Source organism: Talpa europaea, assembly GCF_964194135.1.
Source record: "Talpa europaea genome assembly, chromosome: 7".
Taxonomy (NCBI): Eukaryota; Metazoa; Chordata; class Mammalia; order Eulipotyphla; family Talpidae; genus Talpa; species Talpa europaea.
The window spans coordinates 5,638,830-5,655,182 of record NC_140074.1 but is presented as its reverse complement, the minus strand read 5'-3'; the positions used below and the strand labels follow the sequence as shown (position 1 = coordinate 5,655,182).

Here is a 16,353-nt window from a genome sequence, read left to right as displayed (position 1 = left end):
TTAATGAGTGAAATCATTTAATTTTTTTGTTTGTTAATCACTTTAATGGTGTCATGAATGAGTGAGAGAGCCAGAAAGTTACAGTTGTATCAAAAGAGACTCCAGACTAGCTCCTTCTACAGTCAGGTAATGAATGCTGAAATAACCCCAAAGGATCCAAGATCAGTATTCCTAGGATGATAATCACTGGCATTCTATGAGACTTAAATTGCTTTTCTAAAGACACGAATTATTTGCATCACTCCATTTTCTACAAGTTAATATACGGCTGTATGGAGTTTAAAATGGCCTTCGCGGCAAGCAAATAGGTTCAGCTGCCATATTCAAAGGGCTGGTTTCCCCTTGGTTACTTATGACAGTCTCTATTGCAACTTATGTTTTACTTTAAATATGTGATTCTACAGTTTATTTCTCTCTGAGAAACGGATAGTTTGTTTCTAAAGAGGTTAAAAATTCCTTTTAAAAAGTGCCCTAGTTTCTTTTCTTTACTGATGCCATACTCAGTCTGCAGAACGCATTGGCCCATAGATTACCCACAGCACTAAAAATTCTTTCCATTACCAACAGTAGACACTGCAATTGAAATAGACTTTTGAGCCAGTTTTAACATATTTGGAGCAACAGACTCTTTGTTGAAAAGCATTTCCACATCTCAAGAAATGTTGTTCTCAAGGCAAGGGAGCAAGATACCAACATCCTTATAAAGGGGATTTGAAGGGGCTTTGTTTCTCTCATAGAGACAGTTTCCAGATTTGAACTATTTTGCTGGAAGAGGATTTATTTTTCATCGCTAGTCAAATTCAAGTGTCACACATAGACTCTCAAAGCACAGCAAGCGAAGTGTCTGAGCGTGACTGACTTTTCTAGGTTTGTGACCTTCCTGCCTTTGACCCTGTGGCTTATGAGTCCTGTTAATCCCTTGAAGCTGATACTCGGCATATGCCAAGTATTTAAAATCAATATGTAAGGATTTGATTTTTACCTTGTAATTTTAGTTCACTTACACATGTGGTTATGGCCCCTTTCCAGATCTGAAGGTTGTATATTTTTGCTTTTTGACTTTTTTGTTAGAGGTCTTACATGTTTTATTTACATTTTAAAAATGAGGTCTTGGGTTTAATGAGCATTTCTGTAGGTTTGGTGTTTAATTTTAACATGTTGATTTCTAATTGTCTGTTTATCGATTTCTCCTACTCTTCCTGCCCCCATTTTCCTAGCTTCTTTGGTGGCAGATTTAGTTCATTTTTGTTAGTTCTTACCTATTTAATTATGAAAATTTAAGACCATGTGTTTTCTTCTCAATACGATTTTGGCTGCCTCACCTAGTGTAGCATAAAATCTCGTTATTTGTGTTTTGTAAAATCTTGGTTTTATTTCTTCTTTTACCTAATAATTATTATTAGGGTGTTCAAAATTTCCCAAGGAATTAGATTTTTAAGTCACCATTGTTATTTTTTTTTATACTTTTATTCAGCAAATAGGTAGGCAGTGTTTCCTCTTTGTCAGGAACCATAGCAGATGCAGGGAATGGAATACCAGCTGCCTTCGTGAGATTTGTCATTTGCTGACTGAGAGGCATTGTAATTACACCACTCGATACGATCACAAAAAAATACGGTGGAAGAAAATCTTAGGGTGCCCTGAGACCTCTAAATTTTGCTAGAAATGGAGTTGCCTATTGTAGTTAGTAAACTTTTCCTTAATCTTATTTACTTACCTCTTTTTCTGAGCATGCATGGTTTTAGCATTTGTTTCAGTCAGGTAGGTGAATTATTTCCTTGTCTATAGTTCTCATGGTTTCTGAGTCTTCCCATAAACTCTAAAATCTAAAGGACGCTTAATTCATATGAGGTTTTCAATTTATGGCTCCACTTGTAATAAAAGTTTAAAACACGTATAAGCAAATGTTAATTTTTGTATAAACAAACACTATATTAAAAAATTAAATCTTAAATTTGCCGGCATAATACATGCACATTAATTCTAAAACTCACTAAGTCCTGAGACAGCTAACAACTAACACTTGTTGCTCCGTCTCCATGCCCCATTTTCTCCCCAGAGGCAGCCACTTATGGCCATTCAGTGCATTCTTCAGACAGTTACTGCCACATTGGCACCAATGTGCTTTTGCTACAGTGTTTCAAATCTTTGGTGACTTCTTTGTATGATAAATGTTGAAGTTTTCCTGAACCACCTTACCTCCTCCTTCAAAAACACTCATGTTGCTATAATTAAATCACTTTGTTAAATGAGTATCCAGGGCCTCCCCGGTGGCGCAGCGGTTGAGCGCTGGGTTGCGAAGCTGCCCGCAGCCTCTGCGACGCAAGTTTGATCCCCGGCTGCTCCCCAGCCACCCGAGGAGGGTCCCACATGGCGCGCAGACCTCTCCTGCCGCCCGCTGCTCCCCTCGGCAGTGTACTTCGGTCCTTCTGCCTGCTCTGCTCCCCGCTCTGGCTCTGGTGGATTCTCTCACCCTCCCACGCTTCTGACTGTACCCAGTGCATGTATAAACAAACAAATAAATAAATAAATAAAACATGCCTCTATTAAAAAAAAAATGAGTATCCAACGTTCTCATTTTTGGAATGTGTAAATATGGTTCTCTCTCTTTTTTTGTTCCCTTTAATGCCTTATTTTTTACATTTTTAAAATTTATTGAGGTAATGTTGATTACAAGACTTGTGTATATTTTAGGAGTATAGGTTCATACCTTCACAAATAGAAGTCATCACAGCATACCCACCAAGTAGTCAAGTAGTAAGCCATGAATAACATGTCCTTTTTGAAATACTTTTTCATTTCCCTGGAATTTCTATTTCCCTTAAAAAAAATTCTTACTATCTTCTATCAGATATATGACATATATATATTATCTATATGATATATATGTAATATATATCTTTGCATATATATTCATGTGTGCAATAAATTTTTACCAGATTTTATATATAAAATATTTAAATTGTCTTTATTTTGTCTTTTGCTATATAGCAAATATACTTATTTTCTCCCCCACAACATGCCATCCTATCAGGTTTCTTCCCAAGCCTTCTTATCTCTTCCAGAGCTGATCTGAAGTGGACCAGTGGTCTCCAGACCCATTGCGCATCTGTCATCGCAGAACCTCCCTTTCCTTCTTTCTGTTCCTGGCTTATTCCTTCTTTTTGCTAGAGGAAGTTCTCAATTAGTTCATAGGAGATAGGTGTTCTGGGTTTTTTATGTCTTCTAGTGTCCTGTGTATTGCTGTTGAGAGATTTGATGCTGTCCTGAACCTCATTTGTGGGCACAGATTGGAGCAGATGAATGAAGTCAGCCAGATCCAGGCCTTCTGAATGTGTGTTGGAGGGGGTGGTTGGCAGGGAGTATGTGTGTAGATGCAAGTTTAACAAAGGGAGGTGTGACTTCAGGAGGCTGGCTTCAAATTTAAGAAGCGTGCAAATGTAGCTGCCTTTGGTTATTCCAATCTATGAAAGAACCTCTGTTGTTCATTTAAGGCCAATCTTTAGGGTGACTTTCAGGGCTAGGCCTGGGAATATTTATGTCAGGACATAGGTGATCACCTCCGTGATGCCCTGCATAGAAGCACTGACAGATTAAACAGATGGGCTCAACATGGCAGGGGACAATGGCAGTCTCCTAACTGGGTCCAGAGAAGCACTGGGCACCAGTAAAGGCTCAGCTGCAGTTTGCATGAGGATAACATTAAGGATTTGTTTGACTGTTGAATGAACACTGGCGATTGCCAAAGAATTCAGTTGGGGATGTAGGTTGCATAATAAAGAGATGACCTCCTGGCTAAGGGAGTGAAGGACCTGTGCAATTTCACAATGGGGCAGTTCACAGCTGGAGTTATCTGGTTCCAGTTTGAATTTATGTTCTTCATTTAATGCTTAAATGTTCATTTTAGATGCCCCCCCCCTTTTTATAGCTCTCCTTGACACTTTCCTTGCCCATAGTTTATTATTTGTCAGAGTTCTTGGTCTCTATTTAACTTGCCATACTGCTATAATGTATGTCTCTCTGTTGTATTCATCCTCAAGAATGCTCACTTAATCCTGAAATAGAGACAACAGCCCTGGGCCCACCTTTGTCATTGGGCTATGTAAAGATCAGATGAATGGTTTGTTTTTTGCTTTATAAATAGCAAATGGGAGATGGTGTTACTTCCTGTCCAGTTGTTGATGTGATAAATAACAGCCTCAAATTAGCAAGCCAGTGCAGCTGCTGTCCTTAGCATCTGTGTAGCATCCCCACCCTGATGTGTCCTGAATTTTTTAATGGGGGAAAAAAACATTCAGCACTTGGACCTTCTTTCAGCTCATTCCTTTGCCTTTATTCCCTGAAGTCCGTGAGCTGTCACTGCTTGGCCAGGCCATACGTGGCTACATTCTCTGTGGCTCCAGAGGCTGAGGACTGAAGAATTGGGAGGCAGGGGTTCCTGGCCTCAGTCTGGGTCTATAGACCCAGGTGTTGGGATCTGCAATGTATTTATAACCCTTGGGATCCTTCTGTATCGAGGTCCTGGTTTCCCTGGGCACTGGACTGTCATGTTTCCACTTGTATCTGCTGTAGGATGGGGCTGTTGAACATTGGCCTCCCTCTGTCTAATGGGCAAGGCAGGACTGCTGTTCCAGATCCTTGCACAGACCATCAGGGGCTCAACACCAAAACTGACCAAGCATGTTCCAGTTTCCTACCTCTGGGATCCAGCCATTGATCTCAAATTTCACAGTCACTGGGTCCTGGAAGCTAAACTTGGGGGAGCACCCAGCACCAGCCACACTGCTGTGCCAAATGTAGTCCTCTCCACTGTGTTTCTTTACATGTCTGGCCTCCTGGTCTAGACCCCTTTCCTCAATGCCACTTTCTGTGGCCATTTCTGGACACTGGGCCTTGACCTGGGCATGCAGGATGATGGCAACATGAGTCCTTAGCATCAGTCTGGAGAGCCAGGTGTTCAGGTTTTTACTCCTTTCCAAGAAGGTTCCTGTGCACAGTGAGAGCCCTTCTGTGGAAAGCCACTTCACAGACAGATCTAGCTGTCTCTGGTCTCTGGGCCGTGCGGACCTACCTGCTCATCCTGTATTTGCTTCATTAAGTCACCCCTTAGAAGTCTGGCTTCTTTTGGTTAAAATCCCACACCCAGGGTGAATATTGCAGAGCAGTAGATGAGGAGGGAATCCAGAGGACACAGCCTGGATTGGAGAGATGGCCTGGCTGTGTGCAGCACATACACATGAACTGTGAAATTTCTTGCTGTAATCCAGCAATGGAGAAGTAGAGGAAAGCGCAAGTGGCTGTGGACTTGGAGAAAAGAGAGCTGAGGTAGCTGTGAAATCACTTGGGGTGGCCTTGAGTTTGCTGGAGTCTCTGAGCTGCTTGCTGTATGCAGGGGGTTCTGGCGTGGTAGAGAATAGCATCAGAGGCTATTTCCCCAAATTGAGGCCATGAAACTTGCCACCTCTGTGTGAAACAGCCCCTTAAAATCATTTTGCGTCCTGGCACACCGCAGCCACACCTTTCAGGGAGTTTCCCTTCGTCTTGGCGCAGTGGCCCTTTCTCTTTAGCTCCTTCTGGTTATTTCTCTTCTCTCTCATACACTCTGTTTTCTTCTCACTCCAGCTTTTGAATAGAAAAGACAAGACCACCTTTGAGAAATTGGACTACCTGATGTCTAAAGAAGATAATTACAAGCGGACTCGAGAATATATCCGAAGCCTGAAGATGGTCCCCAGTATTCCCTACCTAGGTAGGACTCGCGATTGGCTTATTATTTCTTGAGAAACCTGCTCCAGTGCCAAATAAGATGTGTCTGGTTTCTAGTTGAGCACTTTTCAGGAAGCGGCGTGGCCCACGGATAGAGGTAACTGGCCGGGGCCCTGGACTGGAACAGGCTGTTGGTATTTCCCAAGGACGGGAAGCTTGATGAGGCCTGGACCTTAGGGCTCGTCTGCCTTTTACACGAGCGGCCCGTGAGCCCCCAGCCTGCAGCCCAGAGGTCACAGTGACAGTGACATGACTCTTCAGGTTCACCTCACCCCCCAAACTGGGGGAGCTTGGGCCCAGTTCTCTCTGTTCTGGCTCTCAGGGCATTATGAATATATTTTATAAGATTTACATCAACAAAATGATTTTTCTGACTAGAGAGAATACATGTTCATTGAAGAAATTAAAAAGAAGAAATTAATATCCTTTGTCATTCGACCTAGAGATGATCACTGTTTTGCTTCTTGTCCTTTCGGTCATTTGGGTGCATATAAAATACATTTATCGCGAACATTTAATGTAATTACCCGCATTTCTGTAGGAGACTCAGTCCCTTCAGATAAATTCGTCAAACTTGAATCTGCTCGCCAGTCTTGACATTTAAGTGGTTTCTGCGTGTTTGCTATTAAAATTTTACATTGGACGTACCGGTTGCCACAACTTCCTATGTCACAGTTATGATCATTGCCTTCCTTGCCTTACAGTAAGTTCCTAGAGGGATGATCATGGGGTCAAAACTTATGCAAAATTTTATGCCTTTTAATGTATATTTTCAAAATGCTCTCCATAAAGGTTGTGTCGACTCACATTTTCAGCAGAAGGGTATGAAGCTGTCTGTCCTGCCGTGAACAAATACTGTGCCTTTTCAGGTGGCTGGTCTCTTTTTCCTTTTTTCATCTTGCCAGTGTGATGGGTGAAATGCTTCTTACAGTATGAGTTTCAGCATGATGCTAATTTTATGGGGAAAAAAAGTTCTATCATTTTGTGATCTAAAATAGTATTAATAACAAGGGAAATGAAGGTATTTTAGAAGTGACCCCTAACATTTTCAGGGATTAGCACAATTTTTTTGAGATCACGTTTTTTGACAACTTTTAAATTTCTTCCTCGTGCAATTGTTCATTTAGATTTTCTAATGCTTTAAAAGTCTATTTGGAAAGTTTACTTTTAATGGAAAGTTTGATCCAAGTTTTCAAAATCAGTGGGTTTTCCCCCCCTCATTATATAAATTTTATTACTATAGAATCTTATAGAGTATTACCTTGTAAATTTTAACCTGCTACACATGTGTGGTTATATTTGTTTTGTATTCCTAATAGTTTGCATTCCTGATTTTTCTTTCTTTTTTTTTTAATTTGCTCTGTCAGAGGTTTTTCTGTAGGCCTTTCCAGTGAATTAAATGTTATATCTGTTCTTTAGCCACAATCTTTCTGCTTTCTGATTATTCCATCAGTTTAGGAGGTGTTTTTTTCTGATCACTTTTTAACACCTTTGAAATTAGGATGGACCTTTCTGTTGATGGCAACAAGGTGCTGAGATAGCGTTTAACTGGCAGCAGTTTTTCTTAGAGATACTTAAAATAATGGTGCATCTTATAATAGATGGCAGCCTAAACTGATGAAATATGGAATTTTTCTTATTTTTCTATAATTTATTTCACCTGCTTTCCTTATTTTATTTCTGTTAAATACTTTGCTTAATTATTGGTTCATTTATATATATTATTCTTTTCACTTATTATGGGAACTAGGTAAGGCTATACATTGTCCTCTAATTGCAACTTTTGTTGTACCCTGTGTGTTGTATCCTCAGTGATACTCCTTAAATGTTGTAATCATAGTTCAATTTATTATTCTTTTATTCATTTATTACTTAAGGTAATATTTTTTTTAATTTTCAAGGGCTTGAGTTTTTTCCCAAGTAACTTTATTGAGATATAATTCACATGCAGCCCACTTAAAGTATACAGTTCAGTGGATTTTAGTGTATTGCAGAGATGTGCAACCATCAGCGCAATTTTAGAACAGTTTTATAATCCCCAAGAGAAACCCCATATCCATCATTACTCATTCCCTTTTGCTTCTAGCTACCACTCCCCAGCCCCTTACTCCCAGCTGTGGGCAACCACTAATCTATTTTCTGTCTCCATAGATTTGCTTTTTTCTGGACATTTCATATATGTTGAGTCACATAGTGTGAGGTGTGGCGTGACTGGCTTTTTTCCTTTAGCATCGTGTTTTGGAGGTTCATTTGTTACAGAGCATCAACAGTACTTCATTCCTTCTTACTGCCAAGTAATATCCCAGCATGTGGACATACCACATGTTATTTATCTGTTCGTCATCTGATGGACATTTGAGTTATTTCCCTTTTTTGGCTATTATAAGTAACATTGCTAGGAATGGCTTGTTTTTTTTTTTTAAGATTTATTTATTTATTCATACAAGATCCGGTGTATAGGCCAGATTCGCGGAGGTTGAGAGGATTCACCAGAGACAGAGTGGGGAACAGAACAGGTAGACTGACGAAATATACTGCCGAGGGGAGCGGCAGGCGAGACAGAAGAGGTCTGCCTTGCCATGTGGGATCGTCACCGACCGTCTGGGATTGAACCAGTGCTGCAGAGGCTAAGGACAGCCTCACAGCGCTGCGCTTAACTGCCTGCGCCACCAGGGGAGGCCCTTGGGTTTTATTTTTTAAGATTAATTTATTTATACAAGAACCAGGGTAGAGGCCAGATGTGCAGGAGGGTGAGAGGATTCACCAGAGACAGAGTGGGGAACAGAACAGGCAGACTGACTGAAATACACTGCTGAGGGGAGCAGCGGGTGTGACAGGAGAGGTCTGCTGCCACATGTGGATATCTCCCTGGCCGGCCGGGATTGAGCCTGCGCTGCAGAGGCTGCGGACAGCTTCACAGTGCTGCGCTCAACCGCCTGTGCCACCAGGGAGGCCCTGGCTTGGGTTTTTAAAAACATATTTTTCTCTCTAAATATTTTTACACTCATTTATACTATGTGATGCATATATACACTTTCTAGTTTTCTGAAAATATTTGAGGTTTGTCTGTGGCATAATATAACATCAGTTTTTGCAAATGTTCACGGGTGCTGAAACCAAGGTGAACCTCTCAGATTACTCTTCTAATTACATTATAGTATTCAAGCTATTAATTTGTTGTAATTTGGTCTGTAAGGACAGAAATATATGTCAGAGTCCCCTTGCATTTTTAGTGGTTTCCGCCTTACATTAGGTAGTGTATAAAGGGTTATAACAGCTGTAGGTTCATTGTGAAGTAGGTTCATCCCACAAAATGATCTTGATGCTCTTTGTTGTTTGCTGTTACTTCTTAGTCTGATATTCTGTGAAATCTGTTTCATTTTTCATTCGCACTGATTTTATGTCTTTGACTACACTTTGAATTGTAATATTTCAAGTCCTTTTGTTTTAGGCATCATCCTTGTAAACAGAATTTGTTGGACCCCAAAACATCTAGTCTTTTATTCAGGGAGTCTGATTCTTTCACATGTGGTCTTATGTCCTGTTACTGAATTGAATACCATTTTGTGCGTTGTTTTTTTCCTGCTTTATCATGTCCTTGTTCTCTTCTTTTTGCTTGTGGTAAGCTGCAGTGTCTGCGTGCTTGGGGATCCCCATCTCAGATCCACAGGTGGAAGGCGTGTTGATACGCACAACCCCTGAGCCCATCCCCACGTTGCAAAGGCTGAACAATTAAGGGGTGAGGGATGGTATTAGGGTGAGGCTAGCTGAGCGCAGTCCACGGGTCCGCCTTGCCTCGGTGCTCCGGGATCTGTGCCTCTTCTCGCCCATAAGCATGATCACGAGCGACAGCTGTGCTGTCGTTGGCTTCCGGTGGCGATGGCCAGTAGGTCTTGGTCAAAGGCAAACTGGACCAAAACCACTTCCCTCTTCTGACCAAGCCTGTTACCCAGATGTGTGCCCTTAGGCTGTCGGCCAGTGGTTTCTTGCGTGTCGCCAGGGTGACTCTTCTTAGGAAGGTCCCGCCTACAGTGGATGCAAAGCCTTCTGTGGCCTGAATTTCTGACTATCCAGACTCTGGACTTCAAGCACAGACACAGACCTCCTTCTCCTCCGCCACCTCCTCTCACCTGCCTTTTCCTAGCAGGGCCTCCTGAGGGCCTGTGCCTGGGTCTCCTGCTTCAGCCTCTGAGCGAGCCCAGCTGAGCCAGCGCCTGTCCCTGCACCCTCCAGGGACTCCCCTCCCCTAGAGCCCGCAGGACTGCGTTTCTCATACTGGCATCAGAATGGCTCCTGACACTCACAAGTCAAAGGAGAAAACGGGGTGACTGGCCCCCCTTTACCGTGGGGGTGTCGTGTTCATTAAAGAGAAGGAAGCAGAATCCCAGGCTGAGGCTCAGTGGGCCCATCCCCCATGGCAGCCAAGGCCCCGCCTGCCTGATCTTGCGCACAGACCTTGCCCAAGTCCATTTGCAGCTTCAGTGCTGGATTCCTCTTGAAAACCCAACCTGTCAGGGGACGGATTTGTTTATCTAAGCGGAATAGTTACATAATTCCTGGAAAGTACGATATAGGAAAAAATGTCTGAAACCATTTCTTTCCCCTGGCAAAGTCCCCACCATGGGTCTTTCCCGGGGAGGGCCTGTCAGGCAGCTTTGTGAGTTCCAGCGCTCCAAGCCTGGAACCTTGCTTCAGCAGTCACTGGCCTCTGATACCAATGAAGGGTTTTATTTTTGTGATGATTCTTTTAAACCTCTGTGGAGGGTACTGGCTTCTGGGCCTGCTCACACGCATGCCTCTTGCTCCATGTGGGATGCCCCCACACTGGGCCAGCGGTTGCCTCACCACATGGGTGTCTCCCTGCTTCCTCTGTGCAGCTCCTAGGAGCCGGCTGGCTGCACCCAGAGTCTCCCCTGACACAATTTTAAAAAACACTAAGGGAAAAACTGACTACCTTTTAAAAATAGGACTCTTTCTATCAAAAAGCTTCTTCCCTATTACCTCAGAGTGTGAAAACAGATTCAGTTATTTGCAGTTTAATTTTTTTTTTTTTATGGCAACTTCTGGTAAACCCCCAGTTCAGATGGAAATAACAAAAGTAGGCAAAGAGCCATGAAGAACGGCCACACTGTTTGTTTCTAAATAGCTTTATTGGCTTAGAGGATATTTGATTTTTCACTACCTGTAAGTCCTTCTAGGGAATAGTTTAGTAAAATTAGGAATATAATGGATTTTAGAAAAGGTTTAGAACAGATTCTAAAAGAAACTGTAGACACTGTGGAAAACTCTGATCTCCAAGGAACAAAAGGAGGCATTCTGACATTTCTGACTAGTAAGAGAACATGAAGACATTCCTGGAAAAATCTACCCAGACCTCCCATGTGTAAAGTCAGTTTCTGTAGACGACTCCTTCAAGCAAGCAAACCCTTCCATTTTAAAATGGAAGTAAGACTTTATTGTCAAATATGATCTCTGACGTTAAAAATCAAAGTAAGTTGTTTCTGAGTACAAAATAAATAGAGCTAAACTCTTGGGTGTCTAGGACTTAAGAAAACAAGTGGTTATGGTCAAAAAGAGGTGTTTCTGCTGATACCCCAAGTCCCCCAGAACAGCATGAGGAGAGAGAGGCTCATGCTCTGCTTGCTGCAGAGGGGGGCTATCCTCGCGGCTGGTCGCCAAGGATCAGAGGCCCTGTCCTCAGGCGATGGGCTGGCCAGACGCCATTTGAGTCTGGTAGAGCTCATGGCTCGTTCCTGATGACCAGCCTGGAGTACAAAGCTAAGACAAGCTGAGCATCAGGAAGGAAAAGACTCAGGAGCAAATAAAGGGGAACCCAGCCCAACCTGGGGGACCGTGGAGGGCTTTCTGGAGGGAAGCCCTAAAGGATGACTACATGGGATGAAGAGGCGGGAGGTGAGCACTCTGGACAAAGACAGCAGCTTGGGTGGAAGCCCGATGTGGGGAAAACATGTTTGTTGGAGAAACTGGCCGGAGAGCAGGGAGTGAGGGGGCGTGTGTCACAAGACGCCGCTGGAGTGGAAGGGAGGACTGAGGTCACTCGCGGCCTGCACGCTGGGAGTGGGGAGCTCAGGTTCTGATGCTGAGAGCAGGAGGGAGCCCCGGCAAGTAAGCCAGGGCATGGCTGGCTTGGATTTGCATGAACACATCCCACCTCGCCCAAGGCACACGTGGCTTCAAGGAGGTCAAGCTGAGGAGGAAAGACCAGGGAGGGGTGAAGCGAAGGCTCTGGTGTGTCACTGTGTTCAGATGCTGCTAGAGGGGCGGGGGAGCCCTTCAAAACAGTGCCCCAAAGTCTTGGGAAGACCTAGCACAGCGGTGGGCGAGCTTGTCCCTCATTCCTGCTGGAGACAGGTACTTTGGCTTTGAGAATCCCATGGACATTGAACCATGGGCTCTCAAAGCAGAGACGAAGGGACACACGCTCTTGGGATCTGCCTCCAGGAGGCGGGGGCTTGAACTGGCAGCGGTGCCAGAGCACCTGCTTCTCAGCATGGGCCTCAGTGGCTGTTGCCGCTACTACCCCGCCACCCTGGGACCAAACAGTCAGGGTTACTGCTGTTCCCAGCTTCACCAGATCCAGGGTGGTCTTGTCCTTCAGTGCCCAGCTGAAAAAAATTCCACTCTCCATGCAGGAAATCCAACCTTTTTTTTTTTTAAAAAAAAAAGATTTATTTTTTATTTATACAATAGCTGGGGTACAAGCCAGAGGCTCGGGAGGGTAAGAGGATTCACCAGAGACAGAGTGGGGAGCAGAACAGGCAGAAGGACCGAAGTACACTGCTGAGGGGAGCAGCGGGCGGCAGGAGAGGTCCGCTGCGCCATGTGGGACTCTCCCTGGCCGGCCGGAAATCGAACTGGCACTGCACAGGCTGCGGACAGCCTCACAGCGCTGCACTCAGCCCGCTGCACTGCTGGGGAGGCCCTCCAACCTTTTTTTTTTTTTTTCCCTACCCCACGTGTTTCCAGGAATCCCCCAGGAATACTCATTTGTTCCACAGATACATTCTGGTTGTTGAAAGCCTCAGCTGACTGCCTGGCCCCAAACCTCTGCTCCCCAGCCTCTCCCCCGCCCCCAGCCTTCCCCTGCCAGTCTCCCTAATTGGCCCTGCGAGCCGGGGAAGCACAGCAGAGGGTGGACGGAGGCTCCCAGCGCCATGCAGACTTTGGAGTGCCCGTCCAGAGCCAGTGGGCCGTACCCTTGCTGCTCTCTGACCTCTGGCCACACTGGCCTCCCTTCCGAGCCCAGGAGAGCCTTTGATCAAGTTCCCCTTCCCCAGATTGAGGCCTCTGCTCCTCTCTAGGGCCCAGCAGGCAGGCAGAAGCTGCCCTCTGACCCATCTCAAACATCTTCTCAATTAGCAAAAGAATTGAAAACAGTGCCATAGACCAGAGGAGGGAACCCTTTCGGAGCTCTGGCAGACTGGTCGGCTGTGCATTGTCTTAACCGCTCCGGAGGCTTTGCCTCTACTTTGCAGTCTCAGGATTTGTTATCTAAAAACTCACATTTTTTATGGGACTTCACAGTCTTGCTCAATTTTTATGCAAAGGCAGTGGGTGTTCTTAAAGTCCCCGTTTTGTGAATGGAAGAAGACCACAGTCTGACGGACGTCCCTGGGGCTACTGGGTGTAACCCGGCCTCTCGTGCTCATGGCCTGGGTCCACCGGCCTTCTCCACACGCTCCCTGGCCTCCGTCTCGTGGAGAGAAGAGCAGGAGGAAAGCATGCTGGGGGACTTGTCTCCTGTGGGCCTCCCTGTCCCGAACTGAGCACCTCATCCACTGTCCCTTCTGGGCCGCAGGAAGGACCTGCTGGGCCAAGAAGTTGTGCGTGACCCCATAGTGCAGAAGCCCATTTTGTGCAAGAGAACGTGTGTTTTCACAGTAGGAATCTGTGCCCACATCAGACTGCTCCTCTGCCACCTTGGTCTTGAGTTCTTGTTTGGCGCCCACAATGACAGTGGTGACGTGTGTGTGTCCCTTTTCACAGCACCGCACTGGGCGCTTTCCTCACGGTCTCTCAGGGGTGGAGGAAGGGGTGAGTTTCTGCATCCTCAGGACTCGCCCAGTGTTGGTGGGATGTCCCCTGAGAGGGAGCGTGAGCACAGTGGCCCTGAGAATTGGGACGATCTCGAGTGGATGGCTCCTGAGGTGACCCCAGGACCCTTGTGCCTGTGGGCTCCCTTGCTCTTGAGCAGGAGCAGAGCACAGTGATTTGCTCTCAACAGATAGGACAGAGAAAGGGCTGTCCCTTCTGGGACTGGATTATAGAAGGTCATGCCTTCCACGTCGGGGCTTGCTCCCTCTTGGGTCGCACATTGGTGGGACCGGGCCTGGCTGTCCTGTGGGGAGGCCCCCCGGCAAGGAATCGAGGCTGCCAGCGCCATGTGAGTGAGTTTTGAAGCAGATTCTGCCTAAGTGGAGCCTCTGGATGAGACTGCAGCCCCGTCTTCAGAGGCACCCCCTGAGCCACACCCTGATTCCTGACCCACAGACACCACGGGCTGTTGAATATCAACTGTTGTCAGCTGGAGTTTAGGGATGGTCTGTCCCACAGCAGCGCACCCCAGCCTTTGCCACGGCCTCACGTTGTTCCTTTGTTGCCCTGTGTTTGTTGGGACTAAATCGGCTGTGAAACCCAACACACAAGAGCAGCAAGGAGCGCTGGGTCCCTGTCAGAAGCTAATTTGAGGGGAGGAAATCCTACAGAACCAGGACAGGGGTAGTTCTCTGAGAGGCCAGGAATTCCTGCAGCTCTGAAGGAAGATAGGTGCCTGGGGACGAGCTGACGGAGGCCTGAGAGGGCCCAGAAAGTCACCCACAGAGAGACAGACTGCAGCTCCCCAGTCAGGTGTGCGCTGGGCTTCCAGGTGTGGTGTGTCCCCACCTCCAGGGCCCAGGGCCTGCCCAGGCGTCCCGCACACCTGGGCGACTCATTCCTTCAAGACTCGAAACCACAAAAGTAACTGTCGTAAAACTCAGTCACGCTAAAGCGAAAGCTATAAAGTGAAAAGCGAAAATCCCCGCCTTCCTCTCCTGCTCCCCAGAGGCAGCCACTGTTAATGGCTGGTGGGTGGTCCTGGACCTCCACACGCGCGACACACGCACACGCACATGCGTGGAGGGTGGGGGGTGGATAATACCCTGCTTTTTCTCCAAAGTGGGAACATTTTGCTCGTTTTGTGCCTCCCTTTGGTTCCACTCCAGGGTCGAGTTGTTTGGTGGTGCACCTGTGAAGTTCCTTTCCTCTTTCTACCGCTCTGTGGCCCCCCAGACTCCCTGTGGTCAGTGGGGTTGGGGGTGCCTAGCTGCGTTCATTTCTCCATCCCACCCCCCACCCCCCAGTTGATAAATGCTGAGCATGCTGCCGCTGTTTCCCTCTGATGGTGTCACCCGAGAGCGCTTCACCTGCCAGGGCAGCCAGCACAGCAGGTGGGCTTGGTGGGCGAAGGTATCTTGACTTCTGCGGGTCCCGCCAAGGGCCCCTTGACGGGGTGGCCGTCACCACCACTGTTTCCAGCGCTAGATGTTGCCAGCCACTTTTATTTGTAGTGAAGTTCTGTGCAAGATGGCATCTGGTCTTAGGACATGTTTCTCTACCACATGCTCTTGGCCGGGGAGCTGCTGCGTTTGCACCTGAAACACACGGGCCCTGGGCTCCAGCCCCTGATCGGACAACAGGCCTTTAGGCTCCCACCCAGCCCATCGGTCACCCCTGTTCCTGCCTCTGGGCCCGAAAGCACCATCCTCACTCCCTCTCCTGTGTCCCCAGCACAACCTGGGCCGCCCTGATCGCTGTGCAGAGGCGGGGAGGAAGCTGACAGAAATCGGTGCCTGGGCACACTGGCTGGGGCTCGGTCAGCATTCCGGGCGCAGAGCAGGCTGCGTGCTGCTTCTAATTGTTTCCCTCTCTGGTGATGAGGGTGTGGGCCTCTGTCATCACGTGGCTCCTGAAGGGAATTCTAATTCCATTCCCCCTACAGGAACTACCCATCTCTGCTCTGGCACCGCCCAGCTCCGCTCAGGCTCAGGACCAACGTGGTCTGTCCACCCTCGCCTCTTAGCATGAGATCCTCAGCTTCAGGAGGGTTCAGAGGGTGATCAGCCTGAGAGGCCAGACTCACTGTGACCACTGACAGCAGGGGCGGGCCAGCCAGCAGCCCGCCCACCGGGAGACACTGCGTGTGGAAGCACTCGGAGCTGCTCTGCAGCTGACAGGGATTATCTGCGTCTGGGCTCCCATGTGTGGGCTGAGCTGGCCCAGGATGCCCAGGTCAGAGAGGCAGAGAGACTTGAGTGTCTCGGGGGAATTGGTACCACGGTCTTGGTTCAGGCCTGACTCTGGGAGCAGAGAGACACCAGCCCCAGGCGTGAGGTAGGAGGACGGGAGTGAGCAAGTGAGCCCCCAAGGCAGAGACGCTAGCCGGGTGACATGGCCGGGGCCCAGCCAGGTAGAACCCGTGCATGAGGTGGCAGCCAGACCAGCCACGAGTGGGAAGCTCCCAGTGCCGAAGGCCAGGGGTTAGCCTAAGCTTGTCAGGGCTCTCTAGTCCCGCAGCGAAAGGGGAAA

The 16,353-nt window shown here is 47.0% G+C and overlaps 1 protein-coding gene across 8 annotated transcripts in view; it reads left to right on the top strand.

The window, feature by feature from the left end:
* Positions 1–16,353, top strand: part of RALGPS1 (Ral GEF with PH domain and SH3 binding motif 1) — a gene marked incomplete at both ends in the record, with an annotated part of 184,679 nt that overhangs the window by 58,747 nt on the left and 109,579 nt on the right. For all 8 annotated transcript variants that reach the window (XM_084238997.1, XM_084238996.1, XM_084238995.1 and 5 more), the window contains one exon: positions 5,623–5,749. In XM_084238997.1, coding sequence (XP_084095123.1) covers positions 5,623–5,749 — 127 coding nt within the window. The remainder of the gene's footprint in view (positions 1–5,622; positions 5,750–16,353) is intronic.